General features: G+C 38.2%; 1 protein-coding gene across 3 annotated transcripts in view; it reads left to right on the top strand.

Moving 5' to 3' along the window:
* PARN (poly(A)-specific ribonuclease) overlaps positions 1–15,854 on the top strand; it is a 163,476-nt gene that overhangs the window by 52,764 nt on the left and 94,858 nt on the right. For all 3 annotated transcript variants that reach the window (XM_068565226.1, XM_068565227.1, XM_068565225.1), the window contains exons 19-21: positions 5,013–5,068; positions 6,282–6,368; positions 9,998–10,072. In XM_068565226.1, coding sequence (XP_068421327.1) covers positions 5,013–5,068; positions 6,282–6,368; positions 9,998–10,072 — 218 coding nt within the window. The remainder of the gene's footprint in view (positions 1–5,012; positions 5,069–6,281; positions 6,369–9,997; positions 10,073–15,854) is intronic.

Genomic DNA, 15,854 nt, shown 5'->3' with positions numbered 1-15,854 from the left:
TCTTGAGCACAGCTGCATAAAATGGGTTAATACTGGCACTGTTTTGCAATCCTTTTTTATTCACTGGACAACTAGGGAATGGTTCAGATAAGCCATAGTCCAAGGCAAGCTATTGTGTCATCAAAGAATAACGTTTGATCTTAGTGTATTTCTTTTGAGCTGCTCAGCGTGTTTTGTGGTTGCCAGAATCTGGCTCTGAAACTTGTTGGTAAGGTCGGAGAATTTTGATAAGGTTGGAGACATCTGATTTTTTGTATGTATGTGAGTGTTCCTCCTTCCAATGTTGGCCAGCCTTGGGTGCTGCTTTAGTGGTTAAAGTTTGTGATGCTGGAGGTGCTGATTTGTGGCCAAGTCACAGAAAGGGTTGGACTTTTGCCAGTGAGTTGCCAAGAGAGTAGTTTAAGTAATCTTTTTTTTACTTTCTTCTTAAAAATGAGAAAGACAGCTGTCAGCAATAATTTTCCCCAATTTATCTCTTGCAGAGAACCTAGTTGCATGCCACAGTTCAGCTCCTGGTTTCCGGGAGTGGTGGAAGCCTTATGTTATTGCTTCCTGGATTTCGAGGTAGTCCTTGGTGTTTGTTGTAATCGTTTTGTGTTTTTCTAAGCCAAAATGATTTACTGTAAACAAATCATTAAGACTAATACTTTTTTGGACAAGTTGACACAAGTCATTATTATCCATCTGACTAGTGAATCATCACGAATGGCAATTAACACAGTCTTGAACATACTCTTTTTCTGTGAACCCAGTGATTTTCAGTTCCCAGATTCTGAGTCAGTAGGGCTTAGGTGGGGCCTAGGAATTTACATTTCTGTCCAGATGCCGATCTGGGGACTAGGGAAGCACATTTTGATAAGTGCTCAAGGTTCTAGGCTCCTGAGGAGCTTTATGTCTGAAATGAAATTCTTCTGTGACTATGGGCCTTCTTACACAGTCTAGGTCACAGTGTCATATCGCCCTGGTCAGAAAAGAATGTTAGCAGATGGCTTTTCATGAGTGCCATGCAGCATATGGGCAGCAGAGGTGGGTAGCTGTTTGGGACATAAAGCCATTGTACACAGCCTATTCTGTGTAGCCTATTAAAGAGGCTGAGCTGAATTCACCCAGCCTGCTGAGTGAATGACCCCGAGTGTGCTGTGTTCTACCCTTGGATCTTTCTAGACATGTTTGAAAGCGGAGATAAACAGCATTACCAGTATTATCATAGAACATTAAAAAACTGACAAATGCCAAAAAGAGTAAAATTTGTGTTACAGCATCTAGAATGTGAACTTGAGTCATGTAGTTTACCAGGATAGAATCCTGGTGTAAAATTGGCCCTTGTATCAAATGGGGATTTTAATTTTAGTCTTTGACAGAGTTCGTGTCAGTCCTTTGGAGAATAAGTGCTAAAATAATGTTTCACCAGGAAACTTGCAGGAACGTGGCAAGGGCCCCACACAGCCTTGAGTGTCTTTACCAAATTACAGCCGTCTTGAATCATCACTGAAATAGAAATAACGTTTCATGCAAGCCTTGGTCCGAATGTGTTTTTGATATCTGCAGATGAAAGGCCTCTTGAAAGAGACTGTTCTTCAATACAATCACAGGGAAGGAACACCCTTTCATGTGTTTATCAGCATTTCTGCTTGCCTAGTGCATTTCCTCATATGTTAAAATGAAAACTGTCCAGTCAGATGATCTACACGTGAGGTATTTTATCAAATCACTCTAGGGAGTCAGTGTAGGCCTTTTGACAGCCAGTTTGTATGAGGCATGCATGCAATGAAATGTTTTAATTTTCCCTCAGAAGGGCAGGGGTGCTACCAGAGCAGTGGCTTGCAAACCGTCTGACCTAAGGGGGCAGGGAGGCCCTGGCGAGTTTACTTTGGTTCTGTTCCACAGACGCTCAGCTACAGTTTTAGAATTGGTTTCCCAATTGTATGGGGTGCAGTCTGCCAAGTCACACACAGAATTGGTTTTCGTGTTCTTCCAGGGTTTGGGACGATTCACTTCTCAGTAAAGCCCAGGCATGAAGGTGGAGGCATAGGGGATGAGTGAGAAGGGCTAGTAATATAATTCATCTGAAATTTGAAAGGGGTTTCTATTAAAGTATTGAGTAAGCATACAAGGTAGTGTAGGATTAACTAACTTAAAAAAATCTTTTTGAGTGTTTTCACTGAGAATAAATTTTTACTTAGTTTAAGCAGAAATGATACTTAAAATCCAGATGAAATATTAGAGAACAAATAGCCAGTATAATACTTGACAAAAGATATCTTAAAAAAATTCTTTTTAAAATATTTGCATGGTGAGAGAATTGGGAAAGTCTGCTTTTCAACTGTCATCCTTGTTTGTATTTATAGGACAGTAGGTTTTCTAAACTCATTGAGGCCACATGATCTTAGGAGGAAAACAGTATTTTAAAAAGAAATAAAGCAATGGCAGACTCAACCTTGTGATTTCACTTTGTATTCGTCTCCCCCACAGCAGGTGAGGTAGTGCATAGGGTACACAAGATTGATTCTACTAGCATTTTCAGTTGGACTTTCTCTAAGAAAATCTCTGGTTATTTCCCCTGGGCCTCTTGGTTCTGGTAGCCTCTATTTTCTTTCTTTCTTTTTTTTTTTAAATTTATTTTTTATTGAAGTATAGTTGAATTACAATGTGTTAATTACTGCTGTACAGCAGAGTGACTTGGTTATACATACATACATTCTTTTTCATTTTCTTTTCCATTACGGTTTATCACAGGATATTGAATATAGTTCCCTGTGCTATACAGTAGAACCTTGTTGCTTATTCTATTTTCTTTTCTTTTCTTTTTTTTTTGGCTGCGCTGGGTCTTCGTTGCTGCCCACGGGCTTTTCTCTAGCTTAGGCGAGCGGGGGCTACTCTTCGTTGCGGTGCGTGGGCTTCTCGCGATGGCTTCTATTGTTGCGGAGCGCAGGCTCTAGGCATGCGGGCTTCAGTAGTTGCAGCATGTGGGCTCAGTAGTTGTGGCTCACGGGCTCTAGAGCGCAGGCTCAGTAGTTGAGGCGCATGGGCTTAGTTGCTCCATGGCGTGTGGGATCTTCCCGGACCAGGGATCGAACCCGTGTCCTCTGCATTGGCAGGCAGACTCTTAACCACTGCGCCACCAGGGAAGTCCCTCTATTTTCTTTTTTAAGTTTAAAACATAATAGTAAAAGGAATTCTTAAAAACAAAGTTTCCCAAAACAATTGGCTTTTTTTCGGGGCGGGGGCTGGGGAGTAGTTTTTATTTTTGGTTTAATGACATCAGTGTTTTACAAAGCTGTCAAAATAGTATAAAATTTTGTGCTTTTTTAAAAATTAAAATTGTACCACAAGTTATTGATGTTTTGAAGTTTTTGAAAATTATCTTGAAGTTAATTTTGATCGTTTAATATTCTGTTGAAATGATGAACTGTAATTTACCAACCCCCTCATAAATTGAATCTGGAGGTTGATTTTGATTAGTGGTGCATTTGACGGTATAGCAGTGAACATCTTGTTGATTCAGCTTTTATTCTTCTGTTGAAATTTGGGTACACATTTTAAATTGTTTTTATGGTGCTTGACTTTTATATGTTCCTTTAACTTTTACTGAAAGTTTTCTTGATATGGTTTTTGAAGCTGGGAGCCATCTCTAAATTTACTAGATGGAGAATTGAAAATTATGTGAAGCATAAAAATATTGATCCTTATAACCCAGGACTAACTTTTCAGGTTCTGGTTGTCAGTAGTAATAACAGCTACTTTCGAAGGGAACCTACTGTGTGCTAGGTGCTTTATATGTCTCATTGTCTTCTGACATTGCAGGCAGTATTCATTAAATTGGGTAAACCAGCTACCAGAACCAGAATAGTACACTTGAGACTAAATTAGTGAACTAAAAATAAATTTGGTTTCTTAGCCATAGGATTTGGTTTATTAAATTGTAGGCTAGGCAACAAGTTCTCAAACCACAGAGTACCAGAACTTCGTTTTTTCTGGCATTAACAGAACAGTGGTATTCATGCTGATGGTTCCATTTGTAAACTAGATCATGCCCTGCCTGGCTTTTGAATGCCTGGTAATAATGTGCCTTAATTGCGGGTCAGTGAAGCCAAACTAATTGCTTGTTGGGCACTTGGATTGCCTTTTTAATTTGCTGTATAATGAGGTCCCTACCAGAAATGCACAATATGTTATCTAAATAAAACTCATTAAAATCATCTTACAAACAACAGAATTCCTGATATCTTGTCCATAATCTTGCAAATAAAAGCAAATCGAATGGCATTACAGAGAGTTGTAACTTAGAAGTACTCTTTTAAAAGTGCCTTTGTATCCATTTTGGAAGTATACATAAATGATTGCTACGGTTAATATCCGTGTGATAGGTTTGTTTTTTTTTTTAAGCAAGGATTATTTTGCTTTGCGCTCTTAATATGTTTTAAATGGCAGTAATGACATGAGCTTTTGAGACGGTCACTTATTTAAGACTGTGCAGTTCACCCAGTAAGATTAGTATTCATCCAATGACTGCATTCAGTTAAAAAAAAAAAAAAAGACATCAGTGACACATTCTTAGCTCACAAAACACCAATCCATAGGGGTTACCTTTACAGTTGTGGGAACAGTTGTTCATAGGTGGTTAAGTTGGTTAGCACTCTGTAGTACTTGTTTTCTCTCAGTTTCTCTGGACCAACAAGGCAGCTCTTTGACTCTTTGATTACTAATTTTTTTCATTTAGCTAATACTTATTGAGTAGCTCCTGAGTGCCAGGAGCTGTTGTAGGTGTTGGGGGTACCAGTTTTTTTCTTCTCTTTATGATAAACATTTAGCCCTAGAGAAAAAATGTGAAGTGAATCTTAAGACCCTTTAAAATGATTTTAGAAATAGGGTAATATAATTAAGAAGCTTCTACAAAAGAATTTAATAGATGCTTATATCTTTATTTTTTTTTTTAGCTAAATAAACATGCCTATATCAGTCTTTTTTTAATAGAAGTTAGTCCATTATCCATTTTTCTTTTCTTTTGGTAGGCTATTTCTCATGAGAGTCATGGATATCCCCTATCTAAACTTGGAAGGACCAGACTGTAAGTGAATTTTTATTTTCTCGTTGCATCTGCATATTTAAGTGTGTGGTCTGGAAGGGATAACAGGAAAAGTATTACTGAAGAAAGAGTTTTATTCACTTAAAAATAGCCAGTGATTTTGTGGTTGATATGAATAGTATGCTTAAGTTAATGTTACCCTTGGGCCTTGATTAACTCATCTCTTTACTTACATTTTCCAGTTTATACATGAGTTGAATTTTAAAAAAATACGTCTTCTCATCATTACTTCATTTTCACTCAGAACTCTAAATTCATAATTTTTTATAAATACATATGTAATAGATTTTAAGATGTGCTAGCCATGTCAATAACAGTACATTTTCTATTTTCCAATTATTTGAGTATGTATATATTTAAGTTTAGTGGGTGGATTTTTTTTTTTTTTCATTGAAAACCTCAGAAAGCCAGTCTATTTGGGAGGTGGTTGCTTCTTCTTCTGATTATTCTTTTCCATTGCTGTTTTCCTAGCCTGGCTTATTTGCCTTAATGTATGCCGATAGGCATAGAGAAATGAGTGAACTACACTTTATACTTGATGATAATAATCATTGTAATAATAGTTTGAGGACATACTGTGTTGCACTCCATATTAGACTTACGTTTAAATCTGTCATTCTCACAGCAATTCTACGAGCTGAATATCGTCATCCCCAATTTATAACCATGAGTGGCTGGAGTGGTTAGGTCTCTTGCTTAGAGTTGCACAGTTAAGTGGTGGGTCTGGGATTAGAAAACAAGATTGTGACTCAGGACTGCCTCTGCTCAAACACAGTCCGTTTAACTTGGACACTGCATTATTATTATTATTATTATTATTTTAACTAAATAAACGTATGGACAACTAGATTAAAATGAGAAAGTTAAATGTTTAGTGAAACTTCTTGAACAGAGCAGTCTTTTTCTTTTTTTCTTTAAATAATTTTCCCAGGAACTTCATGAGCAAAGATGTTTCTGCATAGAATTGCTAGGGTTCAAATTGTTGTGGGTTCTGTAAAGTATCAGAGCGTGAGGCCTAAGCTCAGATGGCAGTGTCCTTCCAGTCAATCCCAAGAATTCTTTCAGGGGTCACTTGGTAATCATGAGGCATTCATAACGATTCCCCAAGTTAGCCAGGGCTTAGTTTCGTCAAAGAACCACTGGTCTGTTGTCCACTTTTCAGCTACCAACCTTTCATCAAAAATTTGTCTTGTAGTGCAGCCTAAACGTGATCATGTCCTCCATGTGACATTCCCCAAAGAATGGAAAACCAGCGACCTTTACCAGCTTTTCAGTGCCTTTGGTAAGTAAAGCACAAGTACAGATGTACTTGTAGGATCCTGCTCCTCTTTTGGTCTAGATGGTCAAAGGTATACAGATGACTTTAGCTTGGGCATAAACAAGGATTAATATGCAAGGTTTTAATCTCACTCATGGAATTTCTGGAGTTTGGTATGCTGCTGTCTTTGTGCTAACGTGATCTGAGGAACTTTTGCTAGCACCCCACAATAGAGTGCCATTATTAATCCATGGAAAGCAAGATACAGTTACTATGACTGCCCCTTACTGCCAACCATGGGAAATAAGTCTGGGCTAAGGGTAAATTGTTTTTAAGATTAAATTCAGAGAGAATGTCTGTTTCATAAGGGCAGGCAGTTGCTGCTTGACATCGAATAGTCCAAGCAGACAAGCACAGATGTTTGAGAGGACCAAGATATGTGATATGTATGAGGTAGGGCGGTTCTTCTGTTACCTTTTTATCAGGTCAGGCGATTAGGTTAAATTGAACAGTCTTCTGCTTAGGGTTTATAAAGGCCATTCTGATTGTAAGTCTTCAGTAACGTCTCTTTATTTTAACAAATAAAGTATTTAAGCTATCATCTTTGGAAATTCATGAATAAAGTGGAGGCAGCAAAGACCTAAATGTCCAATCATAAGAATGTTCAGTGAATGTTTATGTGTCTCCCCAATAGACTAGTATGTAACCATTTTAAAAAGAGTTGAAGAGTTTGTTAAAAGATGGTAAAGTGTTTATATTTTAACATTTATAGTAAAAAGCAGATACAAAGTAGGATTCCTGTATAACTAACATTATTTTTTTTTAAACTTTGTGTAGAAATCAAACTGAAAGGGAGCATCATGCTCTTATCACTGAATGTTTTAGATAGGATTGTTTTCTTCTTGTTTATGCTTTTCTGTATTTCCTAAAATAAGCATATATTAGCTTTTGTAAGTACAAAACGTTATGCACTTAATTTTCAGGAAAGTAAGTGAACGTAGGTATATTTCTGGAAAGGTATCCTAATCTTTGCAGATAGTCTAAATGACTTCTGAAATTCTAGTCCTGCTTTTTTTTTTTTTTTTTTGGCTGAGTTGGGTCTTCGTTGCTGTGTGCGGGCTTTCTCTAGTTGCGGCAAGTGGCAGCTGCTCTTCGTTGCAGTGCGCGGGCCTCTCATTGTGGTGGCTTCTCTTGTTGCAGAGCACGGGCTCTAGGCACGCGGGCTTCAGTAGTTGTGGCACACGGGCTTAGCTGCCCTGCGGCATGTGGGATCTTCCCAGACCAGGGCTCGAACCGGTGTCCCCTGCATTGACAGGTGGATTCTTAGCCACTGTGCCACCAGGGAAGCCCCTATTCCTGCTTTTTAATTTAAATGCAGGTCCAGAAATGCAGTTGAATTTCACAGCTCATTTCTTTGTAAAGCTTTTTATGTTGTTTCCCATTCTGTATTGCTCTTACCCCGATTTAGTCAAACTTTAATTGGCTAAATTAAGCAGAATGCTCTGAGTAGAATTTTTTTCATTTTAATTAAAAAAAGATTAGCTGTGTGGTATTGAACAGGTAACCTCTCTGTATCTGTGTTTCCTTCTCGGAGATGATGATGGTGATGATGATACCGCCTATTTCATAGGCATGTCATGAAGATTAAATGAGTTGATCCATGGAAGGCATTCAGAATAGTATGTGGCATATAGTAACTACTTAAGAAATCTTAAATATTATTATTTATCTAAAAAACATACAGGGTAGAGAGGTAAGGAAATAATAGTAAGTAAATTTTATAATTGAGAAAGTCCTGGCACCCCACTGTGCAGCAGGCAGTGAGAGTTTTTTCCTGTGGTGGAGAAACAAAACAGTTTTCAAGTATTCCTAGCCTTTGAAAATTTTAGTAGATATTAAAACATTTTTTTCATTGCTAAGTTCTGGTGATGTTTACCCATTTTTAAAAATTCCAGTTTTCTGTATTTTTTTAGGAAGAGTGGTAGCGGATAGATCTCTGCTTTCCCCTTGGTTTTCTCCAGGTCCCTGCCCCACTGCTCCTCTCCTGCCTCTCCTCAGGTCTCCTGCATTCCATTCTGTTTGTGTTTCGCTTTTTTTTTTTTTTTGGTAATTAATGGCACACATTATTTTTTTTTAATATTTATTTATTTATTTTAATTTTTGGCTGCATCAGGTCTTAGTTGTGGCACGTGGGATCTTTCATGCAGGCTCTTCGTTGCAGCGTGGGCTTCTCTCTAGTGTGGCGCGCGGGCTTCAGAGTACATGGGCTCTGTAGTTGTGGCTTGCGGGCTCAGTAGTTGCTGTGTGCGGGCTCAGTTGCCCTGCAGCATGTGGGATCTTAGTTCCCCGACCAGGGATCGAACCCGTGTCTCCTGCGTTGGAAGGCAGATTCTTAACCACTGGACCACAAGGGAAGTCCCGCGTTTCACCTTTATTGAGGACTTGTCTCTGTATGTGAAAATCATTTTGTTCCACTATACTGCTTTCTGTCGCTCTGTGTTTTTCTTTTCTCTATTAGTCTGTCTTGGTTTCCTCTCTCCGATGCCGTCTTTACCTTGTCCTCCATCCCCTACCTGTTTTCTTTACCTGGTTTCTTTATCTGACCTTGAGATCATCATTGAATTTTTCTTATTTCTTGTTACATTGATTCATTTCATGTTCCCTGTTCATAATTTTCAGAGTTTGAATCTCTAAAAAGAAATAGTTGTGCTTTTTTTTTTTTAACATACGTGGTCTCTGATTTTTAGTAGTGATTTTTTTTTTAATATACCAGGTTCATGGATTTTGAGTCTTTTAGTACATGAACGTGGTATATTCTTTCATTTATTTAGGTCTTCATTAGTTTTTGTTTGTTTTTTTATTTTGGCCTGACTGCACGGCTTGCGGGATCTCAGTTCCCTGACCGGGGATTGAACCCAGGCCACGGCAGTGAAAGCGCCAAATCCTAACCACTAGACCACCAGGGAACTCCCTGTTAGTGACCTTGATTGGAAAAAAGTCTCCAGCCCTGGCATGAGATTGGGTTGAATGATAAACTGCCTCAGGATTTAATCCAGAAGGATCTTTCTTTTGTTTTTAAAACAAATTTTTAAAGCTGCTTCTTTTTTCCTGGTTTGTCTGTTTTCTTGAAGTTGTTTTTTTTTTTTTTTTTTTTTTAATTTATTTTTGGCTGCGTTGGGTCTTCATTGCTGTGTGCAGGCTTTCTCCAATTGCGGTGAGCAGGGGCTACTCTTCATTGTGGTGTGCGGGCTTCTCATTGTGGTGGCTTCTCTTTGTTGTGGAGTACGGGCTCTAGGTGCATGGGCTTCAGTAGTTGTGACACATGGGCTCAGTAGTTGTGGCACATGGGCTTAGTTGCTCTGTGGCATGTGGGATCTTCCCGGACCAGGGCTCAAACCTGTATCCCCTGCACTGGCAGGCGGATTCTTATCACTGAGCCACCAGGGAAGCCCCTTTCTTGAAGTTTTAACTGAAATAGCTGCAGTGGTAGATTTAAGTTTTAGTTCTCTGTTGTGCTGAGATTTTGATCAAATTTTAAACTAGCACCTCATCTCTCTTTAAATTGATGGATATTCTGAAATATATCAGATGTACAAATGGAATCTGATAGCTGTCTAAATGGTTAAATGCTTACTTTTAATTCACTGTTACAGGTAACATTCAGATATCCTGGATCAATGACACATCAGCATTTGTTTCTCTCAGCCAACCTGAACAAGTACCAATTGGTAAGTCTTTTGGACCTTTGTTTTGTGTATTAATGAGAAGTGGGAGCTTGCCCACTTCCCAGTCTAAACGCTGTGGGTTCAGTCAGCTGATTCACAGATGTTGCTGCCCGGTTTGTTTTGAGCTTGTCTCTAAAATAAAGGAAATAATTAGTAAGTATCATGTGTAGATGAGAAAATAAGACAAATGTATTGACTCCTTAGATATACTATATCATATACTTTTTACTTTTCTATTCCTTTCCCATTGCCCTTTTTCTGAAATGATTCGTATGTTTACTATTTGAGGGTTAGAAATAGCAAATTGAGAGGAATAGGGGACAGACACCAAAAGGTGATCCCTGTATTGACCTGTTTGCCTCTGTACTTTTCCCATTTATTTATAAATTTTTGTGGTTTATTTATTCCATTAAACTTGTATCAAATACTTGTTTTATGAACAAATAAACTGAAAGATATTTTATTTGCTTCTAAATTAGGATTGTAAAAAGGTGGAATGCTACCTCTCTTATTGTTGGACCCTAAATGATTTTGATATTAACCATCACAAAACAGTCTATTTTCTTAGGATGAAAAGCTATTGAGTTAAATATTGAAGAAAATATATATTGTTAAGCTGCTTCTTCAGACAGATTTCAAGTTCCCTGGTGCTTAGTAATGTAATTTTTCTTTTTATTAAATGAAGTGCCACAGACTAAAACTATATAACTCTGATAATGTAGCTATATGAGCAATTATATGAAAATTTCTGCAAATACACAAATTCAGGTCAGAGTATTTTTGGTATTTAAAAAAAATTATATAACCATTGCAGGAATATATGCTATGTTATAGAAATGAAAAGTTTAGGCTCTGGAGTCATATTACTATACTACCTTTGGTTGTGTGACCTTGGACACAGTATTTAACCTTGATAAGCTTCTGCTTATCTCTATAAACTGAGGATGATGTTATGGATTTTTTAGGGTTATTATGAGGACTGCATGAGATGATTATGTTTATAAAGCTTGGCATCACTATGAACTTTTATTATGGTTATTTAGCAGTAGATTTCAATGTGAAATGTACTTCAGGAGCTCATGACACCAGGAACAATGTTGGATCCAGGGTGTGAATGATATTGCTAGTTAAATTGTTTTTAATATTTGCTTATTTCTGTGACCCATCCCCCCACAATCCTTAGAAAGACAGTTTACCTGGAATCCAAAGGGATTGAATTATTAGAGAATTGTTAGTGGGGGGCAGGGACCCTGAGATTAAGACTGTAGTGAGACTTCAGTGTAGATGAGAGAACACTGAATGTTAACTCCCCACCCGAAATCTTGTCACGCCTCCCCTGCTCACTCAGTGTCACACTTCAGCTTCCTCGCTGGTCACTCTCGGGAGCCGTGCAGTGGGAGAGAAGGGGATGCATAAGCTTTGAAGCCACGCTGACACGGGGAGTAGTAACCTGCCTCCACCACCTGTCAGCCATGCATTTTTGGGCATGTTGCATAAACTCTCTAAGCCTCAGTTTCCTTGTTTGAGTGACGCAGATGATGATAGTTAGTTCCTTTGTGAAATGAGATCATGGATGTTAAGTTCCCAGCAAAGAGCCTGGCACTCCACCAGCAGTGCTTGACAATTGGTAGTAATTATTGAAATACTTGCTTGGCCTCCCTTGCTATGAACCGTAAACATGAGTGTGTGTAAATCTGAAATTTGTAAGACACTAGTGAATAGTGCTTAGTTGAAAATACAAGTATAATTCCTTGTTTATGTGTGTGAGGTGTCAGCTTCTTTTTTTTTTTTTATAAACTTATTTATTTGTTTATTTTTGGCTGTGTTGGGTCTTCGTTTCTGTGCGAGGCCTTTCTCTAGTTGTGGCGAGTGGGGGCCACTCTTCATCGCAGCGCGCGGGCCTCTCACTGTTGTGGCCTCTCTTGTTGCGGAGCACAGGCTCCAGACACGCAGGCTCAGTAGTTGTGGCTCACGGGCCTAGTTGCTCCGTGGCATGTGGGATCTCCCCAGACCAGGGCTCGAACCCGTGTCCCCTGCATTGGCAGGCAGATTCTCAACCACTGCGCCACCAGGAAAGCCCGAGCTTCTTTTATTGTTCCTGTTATACCATATTTGACGTGCAATAATGATTACTCCCTTACTTATTATTGAAAGTGTCTTTCAATAGTACAGTAGCTTTTAAGCTCAGTATTTTATTCAGTGATACCTGAAATCAGGGAGCTACATTTCAGAATCATGTAGGCACAGAAGTCCTCTGATTTGCTTGTTTACCCATCTTATTCTCTATTGGATCCTCCTCTTGTGCCTGGCACATGCCATGGCGTGAGTAGATAGGTGTGTGTGTGAATGGGCGATGTGGGGAGTAGGCCAAGATGAAACTGTGACCTTCTTACCTTTTTTCCTCCTAGGTAAAGAAGTTAGATGACTGTTGTCTTTTGATACATGCAGCTGTACTAGTAAAGTCTAATTTTCCATGATAGTCTCTTTTTTGACACAAACGACAACTCTTAACATAAATCCCTGGCAGTGCACATACTGTGCCTATGACCGCAATTTCTTTGCCAGCAGCCATCTTTTACTCAACCACACCCCCACCCCCGGGGCTTGGCTTCGTCTAACTTGCCTCCTCGTCTCTGCCTAAACATCCGTGTCTTCAGGTGTATTCTCTGGCTCCCTTTGCAGGGGATCAGCGCCCGTTCTCTGTGCTAGCCTGGTATCCTTTCTTAACATACCTTGCTTGGTTGTCTTCCCAGATAGACTGAGAGCAGGGACCATATCTCTTGTTTGCCATTGTGTTTTCAGTGCTTAGGGTCGTAATGTCTGATGTTAGTAAGTGTATGTTAAATAGTTGTTGAGCTGAATAAATGACATTCAAGGTGTTATGACTTAGAAACGCCGTTTTGCGCCTGATGGTTGTATCTCATGTCTCTCGCCTTTTGCTGTGATTTCTGAAATTATGCAGATGTTTCCCTGAAAGACAATGTAAAATTTGTTTTTTATAGTGGTAATTTTACCAATGAGAGAGACCCAGGGTATCTAATGTGCCGCAAATCCTATTAATGTTATCTTAAACGAATTACTTATTCATTTCAGTGGAAACAGAGGGCTTGTTAGATCAATAACGTAATGTTGGAAAAATCATTAAATGCCTATTTATATAGCAGCTTGTAATGGCTTCTTTGGCTCGGTTACAAACTATTTTTGATTTACACTTATGGGGTTGCTTTTTAACTGACACCTGCCTTTTTCTTTTGGTAGTGCTAAGTCTAATCAAGATTTCTTTAAAGCCATTTTCATGAATATGAAAACTCTTTTTCAGGTCTATTGAAATTATTAAAACTCTTCTACTGAGTGCCATTTAGTTCGATTCCTGTTGCGTTTTGTTTGCTGCTGCTGTGAAGATAAAAGAGTCCCTGGTTGCTTTGGGGTTCAGATAGTGAAAACCCATCCAAGCCATATTTTCATATTCTTTCCCTCTGGCTTTTCAGGGAAGTCAGCACGTGGCCAGTGTGGGACTTGATGCCCTGGAGGAGATCACTTAGCCTCACCCTTTGAGAATTTTTCTCAGAGTAATCGAATAAGAAATCACCTGTAATTGGTCACATCTGAATACCTCAGACACATTTAGGATTTTTATATATCTAATATAGTTTTGTTAAATGGGGAAAAGAGCTCAACAATATTTCAAATGTATTAGCCCTTCCTAGTCATACTCTAAATAGTTAGACATTGTCTTGAGTGTCCTTAGATACATTATAAGGCATTATCTCTCTGCCTGTAAGTTTTATAGAAACAGCTTGAGGAAAATAACCTTTTCATTTGTTTTGAAAAGCCGGAGATTAGAGTACACCATGAATACTACAGAAAAATATTAAAAAGCAAAAATTGATGAAGGCACTTTAGTAGAGGTAAAAACCTAATGGTTATTTTGTAAAGCCAGCCCCAATTCAGGGAGTTATAGAAATTCCCGATATACTGCCTTAGGAGCTTGTTCAGGATGATTTGTTGGGATGGGGGGAGGTACTTGGCTTCACAGCTTCACTTCAGTCCACAGTATGAGTGTGCTTATATAAAATCATCCTTTTAAAAGCGTTAGCTTTTGAATGTGCTGAACAGATAAATATTAGAGTTGTTATACGACTTTTGAGGCAATTATTCAGTACTGGATTTGCTAAAAGGCTGCTTATAACTTTAAACTTTACCTGTGCTTTTTGTTAGCCTTTTAACGTTTACCGAATCTGTAGTGATAACTGTTTTTCATTCGTGGGATTGATTTGTGTTCTCATTTTTCCTCAGTCACTCTAGCTAGGGGTTCCTGATTTTGTTGCTCTCTTCAAAGAACCAGCTTTTGGCTTACTTCATTTTTCTCTGTTGTTTGCTGGTGTCTGTTTTGTTGGTTTCTGCTTTTTTGTTTTCTTCTTCTTCTTTTTTTTTTTTTACTTGCTTTGGGTTTACTTTGCTCTTCTTTTCCAGTTTCTTGAGGTAGAACGTTATGTGATTTTTTTTTTTTTTAAGTCTTTAAAATTTTTTGAGCCTGGCTTCCTATAGTTTAGCAGTCAGCCCGTGATTGGTCAGGTGTTGTGCTTGAACACCTGGAGCCAGTAAAGCTCTCACCGTTTGCCAACGAGGTTGGGGAACATTCAGCATCCAACCTTCAAGCAGTTCACAGTCTGCTCCAGTTTTCACTTTCGGCTGGACCTCCATTCTCCGGTGTGAGGGCACAAGGCCTCAAGCCCAGCTAACAGTGTGTACGTAGCTAAAACTCTCTCCCAGTCATTGATTTTGACCTCTTTTTGTTTCTAATACGAGCATTTAAAGCTATAAATTATCCTGTAAGCACTGTTGCAGGTGCATCCCATCAATTATATGTTGCTTTCATTTTCATTAAGTTAGATACATTTTTCTAGTTGCTCCTTTGACCCTGATTATTTAGAAGTGTGTTGTTTAATTTCCAAGTACTTAGAATTTTCCTAATTTCTTATTGTTGCTAATTTGTAATTTAATTCTGTTGTGACTAGAAATTTTAATATGATTTTAGTCCTTTTAAATGTACTGAAATTTGCTTTATGGCCTAGCATTAGATATGACCTATCTTGCTGAATGTACTATGTACACTTGTAAAGAATGTGAATTCTGCAGTATAATGTTTGATCTATTGATATAAATATCACTGTTGTTCAGATATTGTGTCTTTACTGATGTTTTACTTAGCAGTTCTGCCAGTTTTTGAGAGAGGGTGTTAAAATCTCCTATGATTGTGGAATTGTCTGTTTCCCCCTTTAATTTTGTCATTTTTCCTGTCATATATTTTGAGGCTGTGTTATTAGGTATGTGCACATTTATGATTGTTTTGTCTTTCTGGTATATTGACTCCTTTATCATTATGAAATGCCCTTCTTTATCTTTTGTATTACTATTATTTTTAAGTCTAATCTGATATTAATATAGTCAGTCTGTCCTTCTTGTGTTTTTAATGTTTGGCTGGTATATCCTTTTTCTGCCATTTACTATCAACCCATCTGTGTATATATAAAATAGTCTCTTGTAGACAGCATATAGTTGGGTCTTGCTTTTTATTAATCCATTCTGATAACTCTGACTTTTTATTGGAGTATTTAGTCCACTGACATTTAACGTAATTATTTATATGGTTAGGCTTGTCATTTTAAAGTTTGTTTTTTGTTTAGTCCCTCTGTTTTTTGTTCCTTTGTTTCCCCCTTTCCTGTCTTCTTTTGGATTATTGGAAATTTTTAAGAAGAATTCCATTTTAATTTCTGTATTGGCT

Source organism: Eschrichtius robustus, chromosome 16 (genome assembly GCF_028021215.1).
Source record: "Eschrichtius robustus isolate mEscRob2 chromosome 16, mEscRob2.pri, whole genome shotgun sequence".
NCBI classification, from domain to species: domain Eukaryota; kingdom Metazoa; phylum Chordata; class Mammalia; order Artiodactyla; family Eschrichtiidae; genus Eschrichtius; species Eschrichtius robustus.
Note: the sequence above shows the minus strand (reverse complement) of the source record. Positions and strands in the feature narration are given on the sequence as shown.